The sequence below is a fragment of the Uloborus diversus genome, chromosome 9, assembly GCF_026930045.1.
Source record: "Uloborus diversus isolate 005 chromosome 9, Udiv.v.3.1, whole genome shotgun sequence".
NCBI classification, from domain to species: Eukaryota; Metazoa; Arthropoda; class Arachnida; order Araneae; family Uloboridae; genus Uloborus; species Uloborus diversus.
Window position 1 is genome coordinate 146,954,184 of NC_072739.1, and position 26,951 is coordinate 146,981,134.

A 26,951-nucleotide genomic window follows, 5' to 3' on the forward strand; every position below is an offset into this window, starting at 1 on the left:
GGCCAACCTTTTCCATGTGGAGTCTCAAAAGTCGGAGGAAAATTTCTATTGTTGAATATGTCCAAGTTATGGGTTGCTATGAAATCTAATAATAATTCACCTCTTGATTCGTTATGTGGATACCCCCAAGATCTTGATCTAGCATTAAAGTCACCTGAAAGAATTAAAGGTGTTGGAGAAGTTGAAGTTAAGAAATCATCAAGTTCAATCAGAAGTTCTTCAAGAGGTTCCAAAGGAGAGCAATAGGTGGAAATTAAAATTATAGTAGAGTTATTTAGTGAAATTTTTGCTGAAACAAAATCGTAAGAAACAAATGTTACATACGGAGTAATTTGATTAGTTGCAAAGACAATCGCTGCCCTGCCACTATTGGAAAGAATACTTCCCCAAGATAATGGGATACCCGAAATTTTTGAATTGTGCAAATATGGCTCTTGGACCAGAAAAATATCAATTTTTTCTTCATTTGCGAAAATAGTTAAATTGGAAGTAGGTGCATATGCTCTGTGTAAATTGATTTGAACCAATTTAATTGATGTTTGAGTTGTAGTGTTAAGAAGCGTTGAAGGAGCATGAGAATGATGAAAAATCTCTAAAAGTCAAAGGGTTAGAGGAACAATTTGATATCTCACTAGACATAGCAAATATTTTTACGATAGAGAACAACAGCCCTTTGGTAACAAGGGCAATCAGTGGAAGAAGATGGGTGTTCAATATTGTTATTCGTTTTGTTCCTCTTATTATAAATATGGCAGTTAATACAGCTAGCGTTGTGTGAATCACAATCGTTTACATTATTGGATTCTGAGCAAAATCCACAGTATATGCCCTCTAAAAAGCATTTTGAGGCAATATGGCCATAACCTTGGCACTTGTAACAACGTTTTATTCCAATAAATTCTTTTAAAGAATGAACTCTCCACGAAATGTTGATTTTTGAAAATGACATTATAATATTAAATGCTTGAGGAGTGACTTCTAAGACCCAATTCTCCCTATTTCTTTTTCCACTAAGTTTAAATGAGAATTGAAAATCATCTTCCGTTTCTAGACCATAAGTACGCGAAAAGGCTAAGGCAATTTTCTCCCATTCAGAATCTTTGGACAAATCATAAATGATTATTTTAGGTTTGCGTTTTGATGGAATGAGTACTGTAATTTTTTGAGAAAGTTTTGGATGTTCCACGATTTTTTGCTTTAGAAAATTCAAATCACGAATCGACGGAACATCAATGGCAAGTCCTCCTTTACCAATAAATCTGACTCGATTGATAGATCTTTTGAGGGGTTGTAGCTGGATTCTAAAGTATTTCTCAGATCAGGAGATCGTGGGTTTTGTTTCGTACTCGCAGGATATAATAGCAGTGTGTGTTCTTCTACGTGAGTTACTTGTGCGTAGCTTGGCTTTTGCATCGGAACTGTAATATCGTGATTCAGATTAGAATGCACATTAGTGTGTTCAAGTATAGGGAAATCAGTTTTAGAACGTGGGAATGATCTTGGATCTTGATTCCCTTCTGGTTCTGTTTGCACTGAAACTGGAGAGTTCAACAGAGGTTCGATATTATCATTCATTCCTACTCGAGACTTTTCTTGTTCATGAAGCCTTTTTTCTATTAATTCAACAACTAAGAGGGATGTTTTCTGTAGTTCTTGGCTCATAAAAAACCTATTTCTCTCGTCTTTTCCAGTTATTAATTCTCTTAGAAACCGGATTAAATCGTCGTTAGCATAGGCGGATTTAGGACTGAGTTCCTGGGGGGGCAGGATTTTTTTTTTTTGGAGCAACTTTTTTGATTGCCCCTCTCCCATGTTTTTATCTGTTTTCTGCAGGGTTGGGTTTTTTGCCGGCAAAAATACCCATTTCCAAAAAGGGTATTTTTGCCGGGCCAGTGGAAAAAACCATGGCAAAAATGAAAAAAAAAACGGCAAAAATAGAAAAAACGGCAAAAACCTAATTGCAAATAAAGTAGCATTATAGTGTTAATCAAGAAATAGTGACAATATAATATAAATAATGCACTTTAATATTTTAGTTATGTCTCTCCATGTTACTTCTAATTTATAAAGTGAAAAATAAATAAAAAACAAATGTTGGGATTGCAAAACTTAAGATTTTAAATGTTTGCTAAAACAATTTTTTCAGAATGAGCCAATTCCTTCAATGCTAAAACAAAGAATGTTTACTTAAGCTTAGTAAATTAATAAAAAGATTGAATTCTAATTATATATATATATATATACATATATTTAATTAATCACTTTTTTTTGATCCCACTAAGATTTTTAAGTTATTTAATTAATAACAGAATATTTACTTGAATCTAGAAAAATATTAACTTTTCCTCACTAAAAAATAATGCATTTTTTCTCACTTACTGTGAAAATGGATAGCCAAGAGAAGAATTAAAAAAAAAAAAAGCTGATCAATATGTGCATTCTATATTCACTCTACTCTTTAGTGATACTAGCTCACTCTACAGAAAATGGCAAAGCCTTTTATCAAAATCTTTTCATGCTTTTACTTTTATATAAAAGGAAAAAAACTGTCCGTAAGTTGTTAACACAAAATCTATTTTTGCCACATTGGCAAAAACTGGAAAAAACCTATTTTTGCCGGGCGGTAAAAACCGTGGTTTTTTCCGCCTCCGGCAAAAACTTGCCAACCCTGGTTTTCTGTGATGCATAAGGCCATTCTTTATGTTTTTATGTGTCTTTTCATTACTGTGTGCAATCATGCTGTCCTTTTTGAACTGACCTTAAAAGAGAGGGTGCTGGTATTAAGAGAGGATACAGAATATCTCCAATTTTAGGGGGCCCGGGGGTTACTCCCACGGAGGAAATTATATAAAATGGATATATAATTCTGCATTTTGAAGTCTTATAAGGGTTAATAGGAAATAATACGCAAATAATTTTTTAAAAAAGTTTTACGCTTTAAAAGTGCTTTGCGATGCAAGTTAATACTTTAAAAGAAATCGTGCTCAGATTTAAAGAATAGGTATCAAGAGAGTAACTTACTACCCATTTGAACAATTCTTAATTTATATACTTGATAAGAAATAAAATTGAAGGAGACTTTGCTTAGGAGTTTCAAAGACTTGTCTAATTATTTTCAAGGTTTGATTGGTTAGATTGGGTTTTTCGCTCAAGAGCCCTGGTAGGCTATACTACGCCAATTCTTTTCAGGGATTTTAGAACCTATCAATAATTTGCACTTTCAGGTCTCTGAAGTTGAGTAGTAGATTATACAGTTGTACAGTATTGTTCAAACTTTGTAAGAAATGGCTATTTTAAGTTTAAAAGAAAAAATAAACTTTAATTTCTCATTACAACTTTTTTTAGTTATAAGTAGTGCAGAAAACGAAAAGGAATAGGGGTAGTGTATCATTTTTTTCCCAGGCTAAACAGAGTAACAATATGCAGTAAAAGTAAGATAAAAGCAATCGATGCAAAAGAATTTCCAAAATTTTTCATTCGGGATTAAATAAATAGCAAGATATGAAGCATGTGTCACAAAAATCTATTTCAAGTAATATGTTACAAACGAGCTGAATTTGACACATTTTGGCATTCCTGCCCCTACAATTTGGAAGAAATTTTAAAACTTAAGGTTTGTAGCCACACGTTTCCAAATATTCAAGGTTTTCAAGTACTTGAAAATGAAATTAAGTCTTTCAAGCACTTTCCATTTTTTCAAGGAATGAATCACAATTTTTTGGGAGTTAGGGGCAAACTTCAAAGCAGGGACCCTAAACTATAGCTCGTTTATCTTATAGGCAAATCCGACCCTGCATGTAGTTCACTCTTACCTGCAGATTTTTGTTTGATATTTTCCAATTTTAATGAAAATTCGTCAGTTTTTACAGTTAAAGGATTTTTACGATTTTACCAATCTGTGTAAGGTTTTTATCGGTTTTTATCAAATTTCAGCAAATTTTTCCAAAACTTTTGATGACTGAATTACTCAGATTTCAATAATGACAATAACTGTTTCATTTAGACTTAGATGATTATGACTTACCTTAATTTTTAAACAGCATTTAGAAAGTAAGGAAAATGGTACTTTCCCTCTAAGTAAAAAGATTCAATTAATCAGAACGTTCAAATAACTGAAATTTATTCAGTTTGCAATAGTATTTACTTTTCTTTCTCAAAAAAGAAAAAGACAAGCCGAAAATTTTCCAAGCGCATGAAATACAGTTCTAACTATTAGTTTCATATATACAAATTTTTTCCTTTAAAAAATAAAGAAAACACAGTTATAAAAACATTTCATCAGGTAATAATGCGATTTTACAAGAATTGTGCAAAACTTTCGTGCCGGAAACATATCTTTTTCTTTTATTCAGACGTTTTCCATACAATGTATGATTCTGGAAAATCAGAAATTTAGTTTTGAACTGCCAAAGATTGAGATTCCTATTTTTTCCCCTAAAAAATTAACACATTGTTTAAAGTGATTTTACTTTCTGTTTGTTTAATGGTTGGACAATTTTTCCAGTTTTTTGTTTCATTGTTATAACATGATGTATGTATACATACATTCGTTGAGTATGGTGTTAACAGTTACATTTGATAGTATTTTGCTGTACAAAAACCTTTTAGCTATGTACTTCTTTTGCAATAGCATACATTTCAAATCAGCCAATTTCATTTGAACGTGTGAATCCAGAAGATTCTCCAAAATCTTTTGTCTGTAACAGCTCAAAACATCTAGTTTTTGAAATCACGCAAATTGAAAATAAACATTCTGAAAAGAGAGAAAACAAATCGTAACGAGTAGATCATTCTGTTAGCGCAAATAGGGGAGGGGGAGGGAGGGTCCCAAGGGGGAGGGAGGGTCCCAAATGTCAATTACAAGTGCTGCAGCTGAATGCATAGCTCGTTTAGCCAATATTTTCATTCTATACTTAAATGGTTTTCAGTCAAAAATAGTGAATTTAGACCAATTTTCAGTACCCCAGTGACAGCTGTACTAACTATTTAATGTTCGGTTTTTTCTTTTTCTTTTCTCCCTTCAGAAAAGGACATTCGCTATTCTCTTCATTTCCATTGAACTATTCAAAAAAGAAAAAATCATGATTTTTTTTTGTTATAAGAGTTTGGAAGATAAGTTGTTACTATATAAACTTCTCCCAAAACTGAGGAGCATTGCACCTTTGCCCCCCCCCCCCTATAAATCCACCCATGCTCTTCTGAACTATTCAAAAACAAAACAAAAAAAAAATGATTTTTTCAAAAAAAATTTTTGGAAGATGTGTTGTTACTACATAAAGTCCTCCCAAAACTGGGGGGGCATTGCCCCCCTCTGCCCTCCCATAAATCCGCCCATGGTCGTTAGGACTATCGGGCGACAGATAATTCTCAGTAGGACGGCAATTTTTGTGAAAGTATTCTGAAAATGGACCAATCAAATTGTTAGCATTCTGTGATTCCAGGACCTCTATCACTTGGTCCGATGAAGTAATTGACGAGAAGCTAGTATTTCTAAGATTATACCTCTTTGTTGGAGTATCCATAATTTTAGCTTTGCCATTCACTTTTCCCAAAGAATGAGGTACTGATTCAATATCTGAAATAACATGCCCTGGATCAAGAGGAGTTTTGACGCAATTATTTTCATCCATTATTAGCACTTGTTATTATAAATCGAGTACAAATTGTGTTATTTACTGGTTAAGCCTAATATCAATTAACAGTTATTTATTGTTTTTTGAAATATTGTTGTAAAATAAAATGGCAACGAAAATTAGTCATAACACTTAGCACTGGTCACGTGGTATTAAAAGTAATAACTATGCCAAGTAAAATATTTTAACAATGTAACTGGTTCAGAAATTGGCGTTTGAAATACCGAGAGCTAAATCACTCTAGACTTATTATAAAGCAACAGTATCGCCAACAATATGGCGTTCTAAAGATATTTAAATTGAAGTTCAAAACCAAATGCTGAGTATTTAACGGAGAAACAAGTTCAATAAATGAAAATATATATAATTTTTACTCCTTTACTCCGTGAGGTTCCAAGAGCGTTGAAGGCGATGGTCGGGGATCACTGAAAGGAGAAATGCATCTTGAGATGAAATCAGTGATGGCGCAATCGTTTACCAAAGTTGACAACATTTCTTTTTGATGTAAGATGTTTCCCGATTTCCCTTGGGTTGTCCAGTAATTCTTCGTATCTTCAAAAAGCTACAGTTCAGGCTCCCTTTAATGCTATTCGTTTGATGATTTGCTCAAAAGAGACGATTATATGGCTTCTTTGATGCTCCAATGCTTATGAAGCGACACTGCTATGTCATTTCCGTATTGATAAATTAGCAAAAATCTAGAATTTGAATTGGTTGATTAAGCTCGGCATATGAACACTCAAATTAAAGCTCTAATTAAGCACTTTAAGAGGAAAAAAGAACCAGCTCTCTAGTTGGATTATTTCCGGCTTTGTGGTAAAATTAAGTCGGAGCAATACATGGAGCGTCCAACACATACGGATTCAAAATGGCGTCTTTTTTTTTTCACTCTACCACAGAAACAGTACTTCTCTAGAACACCCCTGTCAACTCTTTTACGAAAATTTTTGCTAAAAAGAGAATATGAAGATGCAACATAAGCATGAGGGTGAACCAGTCTTTTATCCACCAGCGTGAACTGTGCAAAGACCCTTGTGTGTCACTTTAAGTGTCTGATTTGAATCTTTCATTGACCTGAAACTAAATGTAAAAGTTTATTTCATAGAGTTTTTGTTTTTTTAAATTGTTGAAATTTTAATGTTTACAGTTTCTTTTATTCTTTTTCGACATTTTGAGTGTATTGTGCCTTGTGTACATCTTGACATTCTCTATCATCTTTTCAATTTTTTAAGAATAGCTTACAAATATAATATTTAGCACCCTCAGAACTTCCAGAAAATTGGCATCTAATTTTAAGGGAGCAATTACTTTCCTTACCATTTTCAACTAGCACATTTCTATCTCGTATGATTTATATTTTGACAGCAATTTGACTATATTTTGAAATCAATTGAAGATACTTTGAAAAAAAAAATTACTGTATGCAATGTTTATAATGAAATTTTAAACTCTCAGGAAAAGAAATATATCACTGCTATGCAATACAATACTGATATATTTTGTGTGTTACTTTGGTCCCAGTTATAATATTTTCTAGAAAAGGTCTTATTTATCTACTAAATGTTATAAAAAGTTTTTGAAAAAGAATTTTAGTAATTTGCTTTGTGAGTATACTAATTTAAATTGCAGAAAATATTTAAGTGTTAGAAATTATTAATTTAAATGGAATTCGTTGTAAATTACATTCAAATCTAATTTGGAAAGTAAAATAAACATTGATTTTTTTGTCCCTTTTTGCTTCATTTTCATGTGGAAGGGAATAAATTCTTTACCTAGTTTATTTCAAAAGTTAAAGTTTTCGCTCACATGTTAGCTGAATTTTTGTTTGCTGATTGATATTCATAGTATTAAACTTTAGTGACTTTGCAAAGGTGACCTGTTTTTTATTCCAACAAACATAACTGAATCATGCAACTTTTAATTACTTTTCAAAGGAATGCCCTTTAAAAGTTCTAAAATAGTTACTATAGTTCATATTAGATATGAAATGTTAAAAAGTTTTCAAGATAAAATAATTGAATTGATTCACTTGTCATTTTAAATGTGTTTGAATCAGTGGCGCACACGAGTTTTTCAAAGGGGAGGGAGGAGGGTGGCAGGATCGAAGGTCCACCATTCTTATATCACGCTCTCTTACGCATCCAAACATGTTCTTTTGATTTTACTGATTTTCAAAACCAAAAAACATTTTTAAAAAGTATTGACTAATGACTTAGCATTAGTTAATAATATAAATTTATTAATAATAAATACTTAGTTAAAATATCGAAAGCACTAGAATGAATGTATTTATTTTTTTCATAATTAAAAGTATAAACAGCAAAGCAAAATCATCATTATAGAATAATTTATGTTCTCATACAATTTTATTTTGCAGGGGAAGAAAGAGTGAATATAAGTTTTATTTTTCATTTATTAAAACTGAAATTAATCTTACCTTTGCTTGGAATTTCTTTATGTACTACATAAATAGGATTATAGTTCATCAAAAAAAAAAAAAAAAAAACTTAAGGCTGATGGGAAGGTTCCGGAACCCTGTACCTTTCCCTTGTGTGCCCCACTGGTTTGAATGTTTGTTACTTTCAACTCAGAGAATTTCCTTGAATGTATGATTGATAAGTGACTGAAAAGTAGATGTATATTCTGTCTGATTATTGGTATGTTTTAATGTTCAGAAGTTAAGACACATTAATTTCATGAGTTTAATATTATATTTCAGTTAACAAGCATATTAGAGCTAACTTTGAACAAGTTATCTCGTTATGACGAAGGTAGCCTTCTTGCACCTATTTTATCGCTCACTGTAAGTAAATTTCCTACGTAATTTAAGGGTAGAATCCATTTAAAAGGGGTCAAAATATTCTCTCTTTTTTTTTTAAATGTCATAAAATGTTAGTAAAACTTTTCAAGAATATGTTGCCAAAATTACAGTGAAAATTTCCAATTAGTTCTGATGCTCTGAGCACTTAAGTGACTATGGAGATTCAAAAGCATTCACATCAGTTTTTTTCAAATGCATTTTTCTTGAGACAACTTTTTTTTAACTGGTGGACATTCTAGCTCAAAGAGTTATTGACCAATCGTTCTAAAAATTTGTATGAATATTCTAAATTTAATTATACTCTATATGAACCTAACTCTGAAATGATATTATTAATGAAAATATTTTTTTTAAATGCAAGGAATGAAAAAAAGGGTAAAAAAAAACGTGACATTGTAATCAAACCCTCAGAAACATGCAATTTCCAACTTTTTTGATCATAATTAGATTCATATGCTTATGAAATAAGTTGTTTAAAAGAAAGAAAAATTGTAATGATTACAGATAAAAATTGTGGATTCGGTAATATCCACCAGCGACAAGCTCAGATAGCAACAACCATTGACAGAAGCTTCTAACTCCACTATTTCTAGTAGAAATGACTTGAAAAAATTACAAGGTGTGCTTCAAAGGATGAATAAAATATCCTCTAAGTTTAAACAAATTTAGATTATTTCTTTCTTGTTAAAAAATTCATGAAAAACACTAAAGTTTTGGCCTCTTAAACTGGTTTCCCCCTTAAAACTTTGCAACCACATTTTTATTGCTCTATTTATGATTTTATGCCTTTTGCCTGATAATAATTTGAATTAATAAATCCTTTTACCTTTTTATTAGTATAAGCAAGGTGTATCTAGTTCAGGAAAAGAAGTTGGACTAGCGTACATCAATTTTGCTCGTAATAGCATGGAGCAACTGCGGCAGAAGGTCACTGATGAGCTCTGGGTTTTGGGTCTTTTTGAGGTAACTGATTTGTCAGTTTTTTAACCTTTCTTAAGTTTTAAGTTCATGTAGGGAGGGAGGGAGGGGGGAATCTTCTTATACTTTTTTTATTTTTTTTAAATACATATTTAAATGTTGCATTTCATTCATGATTTCAAAGTCTTTTATAATCCAGTTTGATAAAACAGAAAATTTTCTCAAAATAATTTACTTACAGAAATCTCTTGATTTATGCTGTTTCAATTCATGTACAACAAATTTTTCAGTGCTGCTTCTTAAAATATGTAGCATTAGAGTATCATGTGACCAATATAGCAAAATTTTATTCTGTTATTTATTCCTGCAATTTCAGTCGAAGTTAAAATTCTTCATCAGCAAAGTTTTAACGTTCTTTATTATCAGTTAATGCTTTGGAAATAGGGAATTTCACTATAGTTTTTTACTCTATTTGAAGCTCTTGAAGCAAAAACCTGCTAATTGGGGGGATCCAGGGGGAGGGTCTGATTTAAGTGTAAGTTCGAGAAGCACAAGCTTTGGGGCCCTCTAGCTTTGAAGGCCCCCAAAATATTACAATTTTTTTTTCATAATAAATGTTTTCATTAGTTTGCACTATAAAATTTTCTGAATATTTTTTATTCTAGTGTAATTTTAAAAATTAAATTGCTATTGCTGGAAAGTAAGAAAAAACAACGTCAAAAAGCACAAACTGCCAATTACAGCAGACACGTGATTTGCGTTACAGGGAACGCCTTTTTCAATGCAAAAAGTAATGAGCTTATGGATGAAAAGACATTAAGCTCATTACTTTTTTGCATTGAAAAAGGCGTTCCCTGTAACGACAAAACACAGGTATGCTGTAATTGGCAATTTGAGCTTTTTTGACATTGCTTTTTCTTACTTTACTGTTCAGCACAAAGGTATTTATTTATCTTATGTTATTGCTGACTCTGTTTTAACAAGGTTTATGAGTTCAGCGGAAAACTCTCTCACATGGAGTTAGAAAACTATCTGGACATCTAGACTACATGGGCGCCCATATGCGAAATTTTAAGGGGGGGGCTTAGATATTTTCCTCATGGTTTAACAGGATATTTAGAAGCCCATAGAAACCGATTTCAGTACAGATTAGAGTTATTAAAGTTTGACATTTTTAAGAAATTATGCTGCGTTGCGCATCTATGGGCTTTTGTGTGGTCTTTTCAATATTTTTCACTTTTATTATAATTATATATATATATATATATACACACACACAGTGAAACCTGTGTATAACGATACTGTCTGTAACAACAAACCTGTCTATAGCGACTTTCCTTCGTCCCAGCAAAATGTCAGCATGAATAATCAAACTGCCTATAACGATAACCTGTCTATGACCAAAAAAAAAAAAAATTTTTTTAGGTCTCAACAGTATCGTTGTAGACAGGTTTTACTGTGTAAATATTTACACCCTCGGTTTACTGCAACCTATAGCCATGCAAATGTCAATGAGATCAACCTTAAAAACATCAATGGTGATGATTGCATCATTGATTTTTTTTGGTGGGGGGGGGGGAGTATCTGTTTTTTTTTGAGGGGGGGATGGTGCGTCATTTTGCTTGGGGGATAGGAACCTCTGCAATGACAAAAAGATGTGCAATTGAGCACGTTCTTCAGTTCTGCAAGTCAAGGGGGCCCCTCTCAGGTTTGTTTTGCTTACAGTCCCAAAATTTCTAAATCAGGCTCTGGGGAAGGGGGAGGGGAGCAATGGACCTCTCTGGCTTTGAGAAATCAATGTATTTCCATATATATGGGCATGGTTTTTGTTGGGGTTTTTTCATTATATCAGGGTAGTCCTTGAAAGTCATGGAAAAAAAAATAAACAAATTTCAGACCTGAAAAAGTCATGGAAATGTATTTAAAGTCATGGAAAAATGACTTGGACAGTAAGGAAGTAACAGTAACTGAAAGAGCATTAGAAATTCCTGCATGTAAAAGCTATTAATTCTTTAAAATTGAATGATCCCAAAATCAAATCTGAGTTTTGGAATCCTTTTGCATCCGCTTCTGTAACAGCCGTACGTCTCTTTTTGGAATTTTATTGCTGGGACATCACTAATTTTTAATTCACGATTATTTTCAACTTTTCTTTTATTTTATATTCTATAGTAGTAGATTTGCCTGTTCTTGATTTTGCCACGCTCACTCAAAAAGTAATTTAATAGCTTCCGAGACTGCTTCAATCACTCGTAAAAAAATTAACATTAGTAGATTTATCAGAGTTTCTCTAAATCTTTAAAGGCTTTAGAAAATAAAGACTTTGGTTGACAATTGAACTTAGAAATAGGAGAATTCTAATACTCTTAAACAGTGGTGCCCAAAGTACAGCTCACAAAACTGATCTTTTTATGTGGCTTGCTAAAAGATCTGGTTTAGAAACATGAATTTACTGAAAAAAAAATCTTTACTTTAATGAACGAAAGTACTGTCAAGTTACATGGATGATTAGATGCACTGTTGACACCAAAAAGCAATATGTTTATAAAATAAATTTATTGTTGGAAACTTAGTAATGACTTGTTCAACTTCTCTCATTTATTACTTTTCTGCTCTATTTATTTAATATTTATTAGACATTTAAAAATCTGTGTATTGCATTCACTATATTTTTACTTTACTTAAATTTATATGATTACGATAAATAAAATAATAGTTTATAGCAAGGGGTTCTAAAACTGGGTGCCGGGGCACCCTGTGGTTCCATAGGATGAGGTGAGAGGTGCCGCGAAGTGTCTGTGGTACCTATGTATATAGGGTGAGTGCACGAAACAATGCTCGGTTGATCAGTAAGGAAATCCATTATTTTTTGATACATTGTAACAAAAATTCACTAGATCCTCTTTCATCATCATCAAAAAGCCTAACGGGTGATAAAGCGTTATCAATAATCAATTTTTAACTACCATGAAACAGTGCAACAGTGTAGCAAACGTTCTTGCAGAAGAGTGATGTCAAAACCAACTGCGTTCATTTTAGGTAAATTTTGTTTCTATATGGTTCCCTGAAGTTTAACTAGAATAAAAAAAGTTCATACTGTTCTTGAAACTTAAATTATGTAGTTGACCAACTCCAAAAAGAAAAATAGTGTTGTGTGCCGTCACTTTTTCCCGAGATTTAATAATCTAGAAATGTAGATTTTTGTACGATAGGGGACAATGGTTCGCCTCATTAAAACTTGTCCTTCTTATATAACACCAGAGTATTTGGAAGAGAGATATGATCCTGTGTTGTATATGCTGCACGTATGTGCACAAACCGTGCGCAGGTGTGAACCCCCCCCCCCCCTCCTCCCCCCCCCCCGCCCTGAAAATAACGATTTATTAGTTGTTTACATAATAGAGATGGACAAGGGTGCCTTAAGAAAATTCTAAATCTTCAAAGGTGCTGCAAGTCAAAAACGTGTGAGAACTCCTGGTTTATAGGTTTCTGCAGTTTGCATTGATATATTATCAGTCACAAGTAAGTGCTTCAATGAGGTAGGGGCATTCACGTAAAGGTTTTGCTAATGCCCATTTCCGAAAATTGCAAATTTAACATTAACTAGTACTATTCTCTTTGTATAACAAGGTCATGAAAATGTTTATGAAGTCATGAAAAAGTCTTGGAAAAGTCATGGAATTTCTTTATCCGAATTGAGTATGAACCCTGTGATATGTATCCATTATTTATTTTGAAAGTATGATGATGTCAGACACTTTTTTCTTTTTTTGGAACGCTACGATGTTTACAATATTAAAGTTACATTAATTAATCTTCTTAAATCTTCTTACTCATTTATTATTGAAAATTATAATTGAAAAAAAAAGAATACTAAAATATATCTATTATGATGTAATTTTACCTATCTTAAACATAATGTAATAATATATTACTATTTTATTTTATATGAATACAATTATTAGTAATGTAAATGTTTTAAAATAAGTGAAGAACTCCAGGTTAAAAATTCAAATTTGGTCTGGAAAAATAGCAAAATACCTTATGTCTGTGTATTGACTCATGCATATTTTTATTTCTGAATTTAATTTTGTAAAAGTATCCAACATTTTGCAGTAAGTTACTGCCCTAAGCCAAAGCTAAGAAACCGCACCATTGCTGGGGTCATTCCTCCGGTGTGCTAATTCTACATTAGCTGCCAGTTTGTAGTTTGTTTGGCTCTCTTGGCTCCTTTAAATGTTTTCTGCTCCTGCTCAGTTAGTTCCTATTCCGGGCTGATGAGTGCTAAAAAGCACGAAATTGCAGTCCCCTTATGGAATAACTGAGCTGGCAGTGTATTTATGTATCCAATGTTAGTTAAAATTGGTAAAGCACCAAATGCTACATGTATTCAATTAAAATTAGTAAATGTGGAAAGTAACTGAAATTGAGAAATTTTATTTTTAAAATACTAACATAAGTTAATGCATTTCACAAATGATTGTAAATACCATTCCTTCTTAAGTACTATAATTTAAAATATACAATTTTTATATGAAATACATATAGGATAGATTAATATTGAAAGAAAACGTAATTTAATGATATTTTGTTGATTGAAAATATTGGAGAGGTATAAAAATATCAGATATTTTTGATGTTTTGGGAAAAAATGTTTTTAAACGCTGTATAAGACACTACATAAATGTTTATTTAAGAAAGTGTTCTAAAATCACATAAAAGTTTTTTTCATTAAATCTTATTTATGTACATCAATTATTTATTTTTTGGAAAGGATTGGTATGCTGCTCAGATTTCCATGATGTGTACATGGTTATCTGAAAGATTAGATCATGGTCTACATTCCTTCCAGTTAGCAGCCTTATCCCATATTGCTAAGGTATGTTTTCAAACAGATATTACAAATAATTGTACAAGATCCTGAATTTATTTAGATATTTGTTAATATTGTTGTTTTAGCTACAGTCCCGACAGTTTTGTTTATTATTTTTAGCTATTTAAGAAACATTTCTATTGCTTTGTTTTTGTTCTTTTCAAATTTAAGTGATATGTATTATAGTGTTGAATTTGTGTTCTATAATTAATGTATAGGTAATTTTATCACTCATTTATGCCTGATGATATTTTTTTGGATTTGTACATCAAATCATGTGCAGAACTTTTGAATTTGGTGGGACACACACCAGCACACTTTTTCAAGGGTCTGGTATTTTAATTTTTAGTTCTTCTGAAGTATATATGAAATAGTATATAGAAAGTGCACATTTGTTGCCAGTTTTGTTCACGCCTAAGATTTTTAAAAATGTTTTACTTCTTTATTTGCATGAAAATGCAATGATATGATAAGTAATAGTAAAAATGGTAGTGTAGATTTGGAATGTTACTGTGCACCTTACATTTACCCTTTTTTTGTCTGTGGAGGAGAAGAAAATATTTCTAGTAACTCTTGTGTGCAAACCTATGAGTATATAGGTGGTGGTTTTTTCTTATGTAGTTTTGGTTATTAACCATGGAAAAAAAGGAACATTGAATTTCACTGCAGGCATACAGGGACTTTTTTTTTAATTGAAAACGCCAAGGGCGAAAACATGACCCTTCAGCTTAAAAATAAATTCTCCTTTCATAAGGCTATTTAAATAAAATAATATTTAAACGCAATAAATAATGAGATTTAAAGTACCTGAATTCATGTAATAATTAGTGTTTTAATGCATTTCTAATATTTATTATTGCTTCATGTAATAACTTTATGTTGTTTCTAGAAATTATATTCTGATTTTGAGCTGCAAGGTATAGAGGAAGAAAAGCTGAACTCTAAAACTTATCAAACTGTCACTAGTCGTTTACAACTTGAAGAAGCTACTGCTGCTGTTAATGATCCTAGTCATAGGGAGAAAGAAGATGCTGAGTATGTATTCAAGCATGGTTTTGCGTTATTAAAGGCAAAGCCTTTTATAATAATTTTTAAAAGTTTACTCATGTTAACAAATAATTAACTGAATACACTGCAGCTTTTTGACTTTTTTTGAATATGATCCTGTTTTAGAGTATATTTAGTCATTTGCATACAGTAGAAGACCATTATAACGCAGTTCTCTATAAACCGCTCAACTTTTCAGAAGTAAACAATAGCTTTTGAAGCTTAAAAAATCTCTCTGTTTTGCTTTGCAAAAATAAAAATTGTTAGGCAAATTAAATTTTGAAAGTTTTCCATCTTTCCATCTTAATTCAAAGTTTTAAAACGAAAATTAGAGTTCACGGTAAAAAGAAAGTACCAGCAGATGACTCTTGAAAATGCAGCTGTTATGCAAACCATGAAGCTAGCAGAAGTGCAGGATAATTCACTTCCTTTTGATTGTGAAACATATTTATTTGTGAATAACTATTTGTAAATATTGGTGCTTTAATACTCATTGCAGATAAACCTCATTATGAAGTGCTAATATATAGATATATTCTGAATATTAGTTTCAAAATTTGTGAAATGATCTATATAACGCAAAATCCTGTATAACGCAAAAGCTGTGGTCCCATGGTGTGCATTATATAACGGTCTTCTACTGTATTAACCTCAAAATAAATAATAATAATAAATAAATAAATAAAAGAGGGGTTGTAGAAAATCTTCATTTTTTGTAATGGCTGTTACATGACTAACTGCATTTAGTCTTTTAAATACCCAGATGGTTAGAGTTCCAAATGCTATCTCTCTCTTCCCCACTTACGACTAACTGGTGAATAACAGTAATATTCAGCCATGTGCAGAGTCAGGTAAACAGCAGTATCTGCAGAAATGAATTTACGAAATATTGGAAGAAATGCGTTTTGTATCCAATACTAACAGTAGGGAAAGGTTGGAATTGGACCTTTTATCAGCAGAAACTAAATTAGCAAGCTTGTACAATATATGACAAAAATGAAAAAAAAAGAAAAAATTACAGTTACTGCCTTTCACCTGCCCACGGCAGTACTGCTCTTTAAAACAGATTTCTGTTTTAAAATTTGGTATGTACAGAAAATCTTAGTACACTTACTATGATTCACTCAGTTTTCATTTAGTCACTAGTTGATATGTCCTGAGCGACACCAATTTTGAATGCTTCATATCAAAACAGAACAAATTATAGAGAAGAGGCCCGTTTTTCTTTTTTTAATCTGTATATATAAAGTAGCTTGTCCTGACTGACAATCAACGCACAGCAAAAACTACTAAGGCTAGAAAGCTCAAATTTGGAACATAGGTTTAATTTTATAAGGTAAGCACGTGCTAAGAAAGGATTTTTGTAAATTTCCATTTTAAGGGGGTGAAACCGGATGGGGAATGTTCTGCACTCATGTGCAAAATTCTCAAGAAAGGGCTCGAGTTCAGGGTCGAACCAGGAATTAAAAAGTTCGAAATTTTGCAAGGGTTACGAATATGTCAGCCTCATCTAAATAGGATGCTAATTAACAGAGATATTAGTTAAAAACTCAATTTTATGTCCACTTGAACATACGTCTATGCCAAAAAAAGGTCCGATTTTTTTCGGTTTTTGTACCGTTGGAAAGCCTGTAAAAAATAATCATGTCGAAAATATCCACAAGGACTAAAGCCACGGACATCAAAAAATGAATATAAAAAAAGCTATAAGCATAAGTAAAAATTCATCTATTTCAAAAAGAAATTTTTTCCTCCATTTTTTGCGCCAGATTAATTTTAGCTCGAAGAAAAGCTGAACAATATTATTTGTTGCCATTTCTTGCTTGAGTATCAAGAAGTAAAATTCCTTGCAATTGGTTTTTAGTGCATTGGGGCTTTGTCTATAACAGGGCATTTAAAATATATTTCCTTTTGATTAGGTTTTCGCAAGTCGATGTTTCCATGTATGTATTCACAAATTCATGTTTTCATGTATTCATAAACTATTCCAGACGAGGATTTTAAAGAGCCGTCGACTCTCTTTGAAAACTGTTACCTTTATTATATCGGAGACACGTTTTTTTTCTGTTATAGGTACTTTACAGCACATTATTAATCTTGACGATTGTTTTTGTTTAGCTTATTTTGTTAGCATATTTAATTATATTTACGTAGAGACTATTTATTCGGTAAAAGCATGCATTATTTTGTCAGTCCTTTTTTTTTTTTTTTTTTTGAACAAAAAACAAGAAATGAAACAAAACTAATAAAATGAAATGTAAGTTTCCAAATAATTAAACCAAGCCATTTAAAGTAAATAGTCCTCCAAATGAAAATCCCCAGTAATTCCCCAAATAGATTTTAAATGATCCATTAACATGTAAAATTATTTGCTAAATGAATAAATCAAGTCATAAATAAATGCGAATGTTCCATTAAAATAGAAATTAGAAAAGATGGAGCAGACATAACGACGATGTAAGCATATTTTTCAAATTTTCTTACATTTTAGTGGATACAAGATTTCCTTTTCATAGTAGATGTACTGTGTTTTTTAATTACGTGGTTTTTCTGCTGGGTAATTTTCGTTTGAACGTTTTCGTTAAAAACATTGGATCACTAATTAATTGGAGTTCCCTTCGCTCGCTAATTGGATGAGTTACTGTAACACGGTCGCTTGGCGAGTTTGGTGATAAGCAATAGAATTGCGGGATTTTTTTACAATTTAAAAGCTACTGTTAATGTAATTTTGATATATATTTTATTTATTTGGCGACATATTAAAATTGAAAATAATTGTTTTCAGCTATTTAACTATTCAGCTATTTGTTTACGCATTTTAGTAAAATAAATTGATTATTTTACATCAGAGGAGGAGGGGGGATTCCGTTTAATCAAGGAACTTTTTTTCTTTGATCATGTTGCTAATTGATCGGAGTTTGTATCACTCGTTAATCGGTTGGGTTACGGCAGAGGGGTCACTTAGTGAATTTGGCAATAAGCAATAGATTTGGGCAATTTTTTACTTTTGAAAGCTACTGTTAATGTAATTTAACATCTTTTTCGTTTTATTTGGCGAAACTTTTTTAATTGCAAAAAAATATATATCCGCTTCGCTCGCAAAAATGCTGGGTTCCGGTATCACGGTCCTTTGGCGAGTTAGGTGATAACAATAGTTGGAAAATTATTTAAAGTTTTAAAGCAACTGTAAATGTAAAATAATTACTTACCCAAAGTTATAAAGTACAATGATGGGTAACTAATTATTTTAATTTTCAGCACAAAGGTATTTATTTGTTAACTGTAAATGTAATTCAATGTTTTGGCGAATTGTTTTGAATTCCAAAGAAACGTTTGATTTGTTTTTAACCAAATGAAATATGACTTTTTCTTCTTCTTTTTCTGACGACGATTTTCGAATGTCCCATGGGATTTTTTTTCTTTTTTCGTTAAATGGGATGGCTAATCAATTGGAGTTTGCTTCGTTCCCTAACAGCTGGGTTACGGTAGCGTGGTCGCTTGCCGAGTTTGGCCACAAGCAATAGAGTTGCAGAATTATTTTACGTTGAAAGATATTATTTGATGTCTTTTTTGGTTATTTGTTGAAACATTTCAAATTGCAAGCAAAAACCGCTTCATTCTGTAAAAGGTGGGATTATGGTACCATGGAACTTTGGCACGTTAAGCGAAGAACTATACAGTTGGACGATTATTTTGAGTCTTAAAGCTTCTGTAAATCTTTTAAAATGTTTTTGTGAATAGTTTTAAATTTCAAAGGTTTTTCTTTGAAAAATGATTATTTTACATGGGGGGGGGGGCGTGGATTTTTTTACTCAAAGGAATTCCTTTAAATTCTCAGCACGGGCATCGCTGGGTGGGTACTGCTAGTCTGCATATGAATGACATTTATTTCACATGAGCCACAACATCACAATTCAATGAAAAGGAATATTCTTCAATAGCATCTCTGAATTGGCCTTTTACTGTACATCCTCAAAAATTTGGACGTGTAGGGAATTCAGAACATCCGAATTTTGGATTTTTCTCGATTTTAGAAGTATAAATGATAGTAAGTTTTTTTTTTTGTAAAAGTGCATATAAAAAGGAAAGAACAGGAAGAGAAGACACTTGCTCCCGGGGGGGGGGGGGATGGACAATTGTTTAAACTGTACCCCTAGTCTTAGTCATTGTAAACTTTATTTTTCAATGGAGATTATAACTGTAAATATAAGTTAGTTGACTTGGGGTACATTTTAAGTTATATTTCATATTTTAAAGTAATTTTCTTTTTTTTCTTCAAATTTTAAATACCTTAACTCTGCACTTTATTTTGACCATTTTTGCAATTGGAAGTTTGCATCTAGGACTAATGGTTTCAAAAATAGAGATCTTGCAGCTTAAATGGGCATAGGCTGTATCATGGGCGCCCATATGCAAAATTTTAATGGGGGGGGGGGGGGAGCTCAGACATTTTCCCCATGGAAACCGATTTCAGTACAGATTACAGTTATTAAAACTTGACATTTTTAAAAACTTATTCATTAATGGCTGGAGAAGAAATGTTTTTACATTCTTGCAAAGTAAAAAGTACTAAAAGTAAGAAAGTTCTAATTTCTAAGTGGGGGGGGGGGGGTGGCTGAGCCCCTACTTGCCCTCCTATATGGATGCCCTTGAGCTGTATCTAGACAGGTTTTCTCAAACTGGATGTTGCAGCAAGACCTTTGGGCGCCTCAGGAAGAGGAGAGGGTTGCCGCAACAAGTTCCTAGTATTAATATATATGTATATAATAGAGAGACGAGGGTGCCGTGAGAAAATTCGAATTCTTCAAAGGGTGCCGCAACTCAAAGTTTGTGAACCCCCACTAGTGACAATCACCATACTAATTTGGTGATATGAAATCTGAAAGGGGAAAAAATCCCCATGCAGTTAAGTTTATTTTTAACATGATTTAATTTATTTATCACTATCATAGTTGAATTTTACGATTTTATTTATATTTGCATTTTTTAAAGTTATTGTTTCATAGTGTATCTAATGTTAAATCTTTTAAGAATATGTTTTCTCTGCTGGTTTGATTTTTATTTCTAAAATTGTTGCTTTATTTTGCTTTCAGATCTTAAATCAAAAACTGATCCGCTGTAAGTAACTCATACAGTCCAATGCTAAAATTATTTTTCTGGGTGGTGGTTCTTGAATTTTGGTTCATAAAACTAATTTTAATGAAGGATTTTAGTTAAAATAAAGTTTAATGCATTCTTTTGAAGAGTTACTATCAACTGCTTCCTTTTTCTCTTTCTATTATTTATGAAGTTAGCTGAATTTTTCCTCATTATGTTAAAAATATCAAGTTTAATGTATTCATAGTGAATCCAGATATTTTTTTGCTGATGATCATTGAAGAAAGACTCAATAAGTTTATAAATAACCCAGAGGTTAGGAGGTTAATAAAAAATAATAAAAAAAAAGCTGAACTTCAAAGTAATCAATGCAAAACTAGAAATTATTTAAAATCCTGTATCATTTTTGTAAAATATCTTTTCATGGGTGATTGTGTTCCGGTATATTACCAAATTTCCGGTATTTTCGGACGTATTTCCGGTATTCTTATGTCCGAAAATACCGGAATTATGTTTTTTTTTTGTTATGCTTTTATCTCCCTACCTTCACATTTTTTTTTAAAATTATATAATACTCATCAAATATACCTGCAAGTGCCTCAAGATGGACACCTATCCCTTAAGATTGACAAATGTCAAGATAATTTGTATAACACCAACTCGTAACTTTGTAATCCATTAAAAATTTAATCAAATGTACACACAATATTTTGATTCAGAACTATTTAATACTATGGCAAAGGTGTAATAAGGACCAAAGATTCCCCCCCCCCCCCGCACTCCCCGTTCTCGCTTTGAAACTTTCAGGTATTTTTTGATGAACTCACAATCACCCCTGATCTTTTACAAAGAAGCTATAGAATTTTTGTAGAATATATTTTCTCCCTTTGACTGGTATATTAATTGTCTTTGTGTTTGAACATTTGTTTGTTTGCAAAACCCTTATATATATATATATATATATATATATATATATATATATATATATATATATATATATATATATATATATATATATATATAAAATTAAGCAAACAGAATTACAAAAATTAAACAAAATATAAATAACAAATGATGATAAAAAGGAAAAATGCAAACAGCTATTAAGTAGGAATAGAAAAAGAGTGAATCCAGAGCTCATCAGCCGTGGAGGATTCATTAATTATGGTCAAAAGACCAAAATTTTAACTATAAACTAAAAGAGAATGTTTAAGCTCCAGTACATGTAATATAGAGTAACAATGGGCAAATGCACCTTTATATATATATTGGCTTACATATTATATATATAAAATATGCAAGCCAAATACTAAATATTAAACAAATTATATAAAAATAATGATGATAAAAAGGAAATTTGCAAATAGCTATTTAATACTGTAACGGATTCGGTGCGACTTCCACTTTCTTGAAAGGATGACACAGTTCTTGATAAAAACACAGGAAATTTATTTACACTATGTACAGGAAATATCGTCAACAACTGCTAAATTATTCATCAGCAATTAAGCAATTATCACACAACACCGTAAACTCAACGTTTACACACGTATTTACTTCCAAATACGAAAACAACACAGCGAAATGCCTCGCAATAAACAGAGCAAAAATGCTCTCAGTTCGAAATCTGAATCGAAACTCCACTGTTTATCCATCGCTAACGGCTTATATAGACACCGAAAAGAAATTTCTCAAATATTCCACACGCTTCTGTAAAGTAGTAGACCGTTATCAAATTTTATCAATGAACAAAAAGGAAATAGGGGTCGTATACTTTAGCCATATGAAAAGGGGTTGTATATTCATTACGGGAAACTATTTACAGGTTACGTTCCTACAATAATTACTATTTACAGGATTAAACGAAACAATACGAAAAGACAAAGTATGAATCCAGAGCTCATCAGCCGTGGAGGATTCATTAAATATGGTCAAAAGACCAAAAAAATTTTTAACAATGAACTAAAAGACATTGGACAAATGCACCACATGCTAAACTATAAACAATAAACAAGAGCTCAAACCTCAAACTAAAAGCGTGGTTTCACCTCGACTAATCAGGAAAACAAGTTCCGATAATTATCAACGTAAAAGTAAGAAACAAATCCATATCCAAAGAGATCACTCTAGAAACATGCCAGTCGTCCGTTTCCCACGTGTAAGATTCATCCACCCCAGTGATAGTGATCCACAAAAAATGGTTTGTCACGGTTGTATCATACACGGTTAAACGGTGGTTTCAAAAGAAGCGAAATGTTCATCGAAGTCTGTCTTTTCAATATTTTTCACTTTTATTGTAATATATATATATATATATATATATATATATATATATATATATATATATATATATCATACAAAACAAAACTTGATTTTTAAAGTAGTTTTAGGTGAATAATTTTTATGCATTAATCTATGTATGATGTGTCGTAAACCCATGTCATAACTTTTGTTTCATGCACAAGAATCAGCATTTCATTATACACAAAGTTGTTGATGTAAAATTTTACTATTGTACAATTTTGGAAAAGAAAAAAAAAATCATACCTTTAAAAATGAAAGTCAAAATCAGATGGACAGTCAAGTAAGTTTTGAGTGCTAATACTTATCCAAAACCTGACCACTATTAATTTTATTTTATTTTGAATAATTAGTTTATTTTTTGCTTGTAGGGACTATGCAGATGAAGATGGATCCAAGGGCAGAACAGTTGCACGCGATGCTGAAGGAGCAGAGGGCTATGTCAGTAGCATTAAAAACGTTACACAGAACATGGTTGGAAGAATATCAAATCTGAGTCGTGGTGGTTTAGGTGGCTTAGCTAACAAATTCTCGGGCGGTTTCCTTAATTTTTAATTACTCACTATAGTGTCACCTGTTTTTTTATCCATCAGGGTCAAAACTACCTAGCAGCAGAGTATAGTTGTGCTCTCTGATGTAAAATGAAACCCTCCAAAATTAGACTCTGATGAGAAAAGAAACTCGTAGGCACTTAAATTTTATTTGGGCATTTAATGCAGTTAGCATTGCAAAGTTACTGTTATAGAGTCTGCTTCCTGAATGTATAATATGATGTAGAAACACAGCTATCTGAAGACAACTTAGATTTGTGATAGCAAAAGAGTTATGAGTCAGTCAGTCTAGTCAGGGAATAAATGCCTGTTTAGCAGTAACAAAACAAAAAGAGCGCATGTTCTTCTGAAATGCCAAGAGTGCCCCTAGATTAGTGGCACATTTATCTAGCAAATAAAATATTAAAATCCACTCTTTTGAAGTGAAAAGTGAGATTTTAGTCTATATGCATTTCTTCATGTTTTTCTTCTCACAAGATAAACTTTGTCCTACGCTCTTGCGACACTTGTATAGTCACCTTAGAGCAAAAGAACACAGAAATGTCAAATAACATAATGCTGTGTGTGTTTTTTTCTTTCCTTTTTAAATTAAGGTACAAATTTCATTGATAGCATTTGTCTTTTTTTTTTTAATGTGTCTACACTGCAGGTTTTACAGTTCACTAGCATTTAGTATAAATATAATCCTTTCAGTTTGAAATCTTCCTTTTTTTGAAAATGAATAGTTTCTCTTTAAATTTGGGAGTCAATAATTTTAATAGTATAAAGCGTTTTTTAATTTTTCAAAACTATGCTTAGTTTTTGTTTTTATCTTGAACGAATAACAAATGTAAATTCTATTGCTGTGTTATATCAAGATTTATTTACACTTCCTGTAATCAAAAAAGGAAACTCCTTTTGTCACTAGTATGAATGTAATAATATACAAATTTTCTAATACAAATAGGCAGACCATTTGTTAAATAGAACAACCAACCCTTGAGCTCTTTTGCTAATAAAAATGCTTTAAGGTAACATAAAAAAAATTATTTCATACTTTCTTTTTTAGTATTGTAAATAGCTTTTTTCACAATTCTTTCAATGTTGCAATGACCATTTACTATACAAAGTAAATTATAATCTACCTCAACATCAAAACATTCCTTCATTAAGTTAAAAAATGTTTTATTTCAATAAAAATAAGCTGATACAAAAAATATTTCTGAGAGAAATGGTGCACATTCGCTAAATCAATATTTCAGTCACATTAACTATTGTTAATAAAACACCTTATTGGCACATAAAGGACGGGTACACATGAGGATTACTGTTTTAATTAAATAATCAGCATTTACATTCCCTCCCATTCATAACTTTTTTTTTAAAGCTTGGGTTATGTCTTTGCAAAAAAAATAATTTAAAGTGTTATGCATATGCTACACTGTTGGAAGACAAAAATAAAGTATGGGAAGCTATACTCAACTGAACTTGCTTAATTTTATTTCACTTCATGTGTGACTTTCATGCAAATGAAATGAAGATATATTAAATCCTAAGCCTTTAGTCGAACAAAAATGAAGGCAACTTTCTGATCTGAAGCTTTTGTATACAGAAAAGGTAATATTGTTATTCAAAGGCTTTTTTTAAAATTTATTTTTAATTTAAAATGGTAGGCTTTATTTAAAGATAAGATTAGAAGAAAATAAGGAATATGAAGGATATTTACGTTGATTATGTGTTAAACTCATGAAGCCTCTAGCCTCCAAGTAACATTCATACGCAGTAGAGGAAACAAGTTATTCAGTGTTTCTATGTAAAGGTAAACAATGAATATGATGTTGAAAAACAGCTTCCATATTGGTCTTATAATCAAAAGATTTACACGATGCACATTTGTTGTTACCTTATTTAAAGGCTTTACTTCAAGATATTTAAAACAGATTGATTGGAAATTTAAAACAAAATGCACAATAATGTTACTTGTTTCTAGAATAATAAGTGTCCTTCAGTTTTTTTAGTGCAGAAAATCTGATTAAAAACTTGAGTTTCATTCATATATTATTTACTTTGAGTTGTTTACTGTTTCTTTTTAAGTTGGTTTCCTTTTTTTTTTCCTGTTACACAATGATGCAATTGATGAAATATACTGTAAATATGTACTCCTTTAATTAATTGTCTACACTATATCCTCTATTGAAAAATATTGTTAAACAATATTTCTGTGTTCTAGTGCTCTAAGGTGCTGGACTCAGCAATCTGTAAACAACGAAAATTTAGACCAAGTTAGTGGTCAGTCTTAGTCCTTTAAAACTATTTCACCTGTGTCAACTTACCACTATGAACTTTCTAACAAGTACCTGTGTTGTTCTTCCTTATAAGTCCTTATGTGTGTCACATTGTTTTACATAGTGCATATTTGCCTGTTAACACACCTCATGTGCATTTACTGTATATTGCTGTAAGATGAAATACATTAGCATTTTTTTTTATTTAAGAGTTATTTCTAAGAATCAAACTACTTTACATATTTTAGTACTATTCAAATGTGAAGTGAGCATTGTATCATGAAATGGGAAAAAAATAATTCTGTAACATAGTATATTGAAATTTTATGTTGACTAAAAGATGATTTTAAATGAATTGTGATACAAAATATGAGGCATTTTGAAAAAAACTCGTCATTTTAAAATGCTATCAGAATCCTGCATGTCAGGTGTATTTTAAATTATGTGCTGTGAATTGTTCTTCTAAAAAAAAGATTTTCAATTTTTATGTTACTGAAATAGAAAAGAAAGATGAGACAGAATTTGAGTGGCATTTTTAAGTCAAAAAACGAATATTATATTGCTTCTGTGTTTTCCATTTAAAACTTTTAGCTATAAGAAATGAAGTAATGATTTATTGACACAATGAAATGCATTTTAAATATTTTATTATTAGTTTTAAGTAACTGCTGCGAGTTTTAACGAAATGATATCGATCACTTTTAAACTTTCAAAATTTATTGCATGTCTAAAAAAATCTTAATAAATTTTTAATGATATCTTGGAAATTTCTGAAAAAGATTTGTATTTTTTTTGAAATTGAGAAAAAAAAAGAAGTTTTAATAGATTGAATATTATTTTTTTATCTTTCAGTGGTATCAAAAATGTATTTTTAGTATCATAAAACATATAGAAATTATGCTGAATGCTCCTTCGGACAGCTTATACTTCATACATATTTTCTGACATTGAGTGTTAGAAAGTATTAAGAGGCAATATTACTCTCTAGGGTACAATTTAATCTATGTACTTTTATATATCCTTTGTTGATTTAAGATCCTGATATTTATGTGATGTCCATGTTGTTTTTATTTAAACCTCTATTGCAGTGCTGTCTTGCCTTCATATATTACGGGGAGAAATTCTCTCCCTCTATATAAAAACATCTATGCAACTACATTGTTAGCCTTGTAAGATTCTTCTTTGGAATCATTTCTTTTATATCATGTAGTGCTGGCACCTGATTACGATAATTTCCTTTTCAATCATTTATGTTGAATGTGTTTTATATGTACAGTATGGGACTCCCACTTTCGGAATCCCAAAATCCAAAATCTTTTTTTTCTCAAATATTTTTTTTAAAAATATTTTTAAATTTTTTTTTTTGCAGTTTTTAAAAGTTTAAAATAGTTAACATGCGGCTATTGCTTGTTGTAAACACAAAAGTTTCAGTTCAGTGTTTTTTCA

General features: G+C 31.3%; 1 protein-coding gene across 1 annotated transcript in view; it reads left to right on the plus strand.

The window, feature by feature from the left end:
- Nucleotides 1-23,504, plus strand: part of LOC129229912 (calcium-dependent secretion activator 1-like) — a 168,923-nt gene extending 145,419 nt beyond the window's left edge. The window contains exons 26-30 of the mRNA XM_054864293.1: nt 8,353-8,436; nt 9,292-9,417; nt 14,147-14,251; nt 15,135-15,280; nt 23,062-23,504. Of these exons, the coding sequence (XP_054720268.1) occupies nt 8,353-8,436; nt 9,292-9,417; nt 14,147-14,251; nt 15,135-15,280; nt 23,062-23,245 (645 nt within the window). The 3' untranslated portion in view covers nt 23,246-23,504. The remainder of the gene's footprint in view (nt 1-8,352; nt 8,437-9,291; nt 9,418-14,146; nt 14,252-15,134; nt 15,281-23,061) is intronic.
- The last annotated feature ends 3,447 nt before the right edge of the window (nt 23,505-26,951 follow it).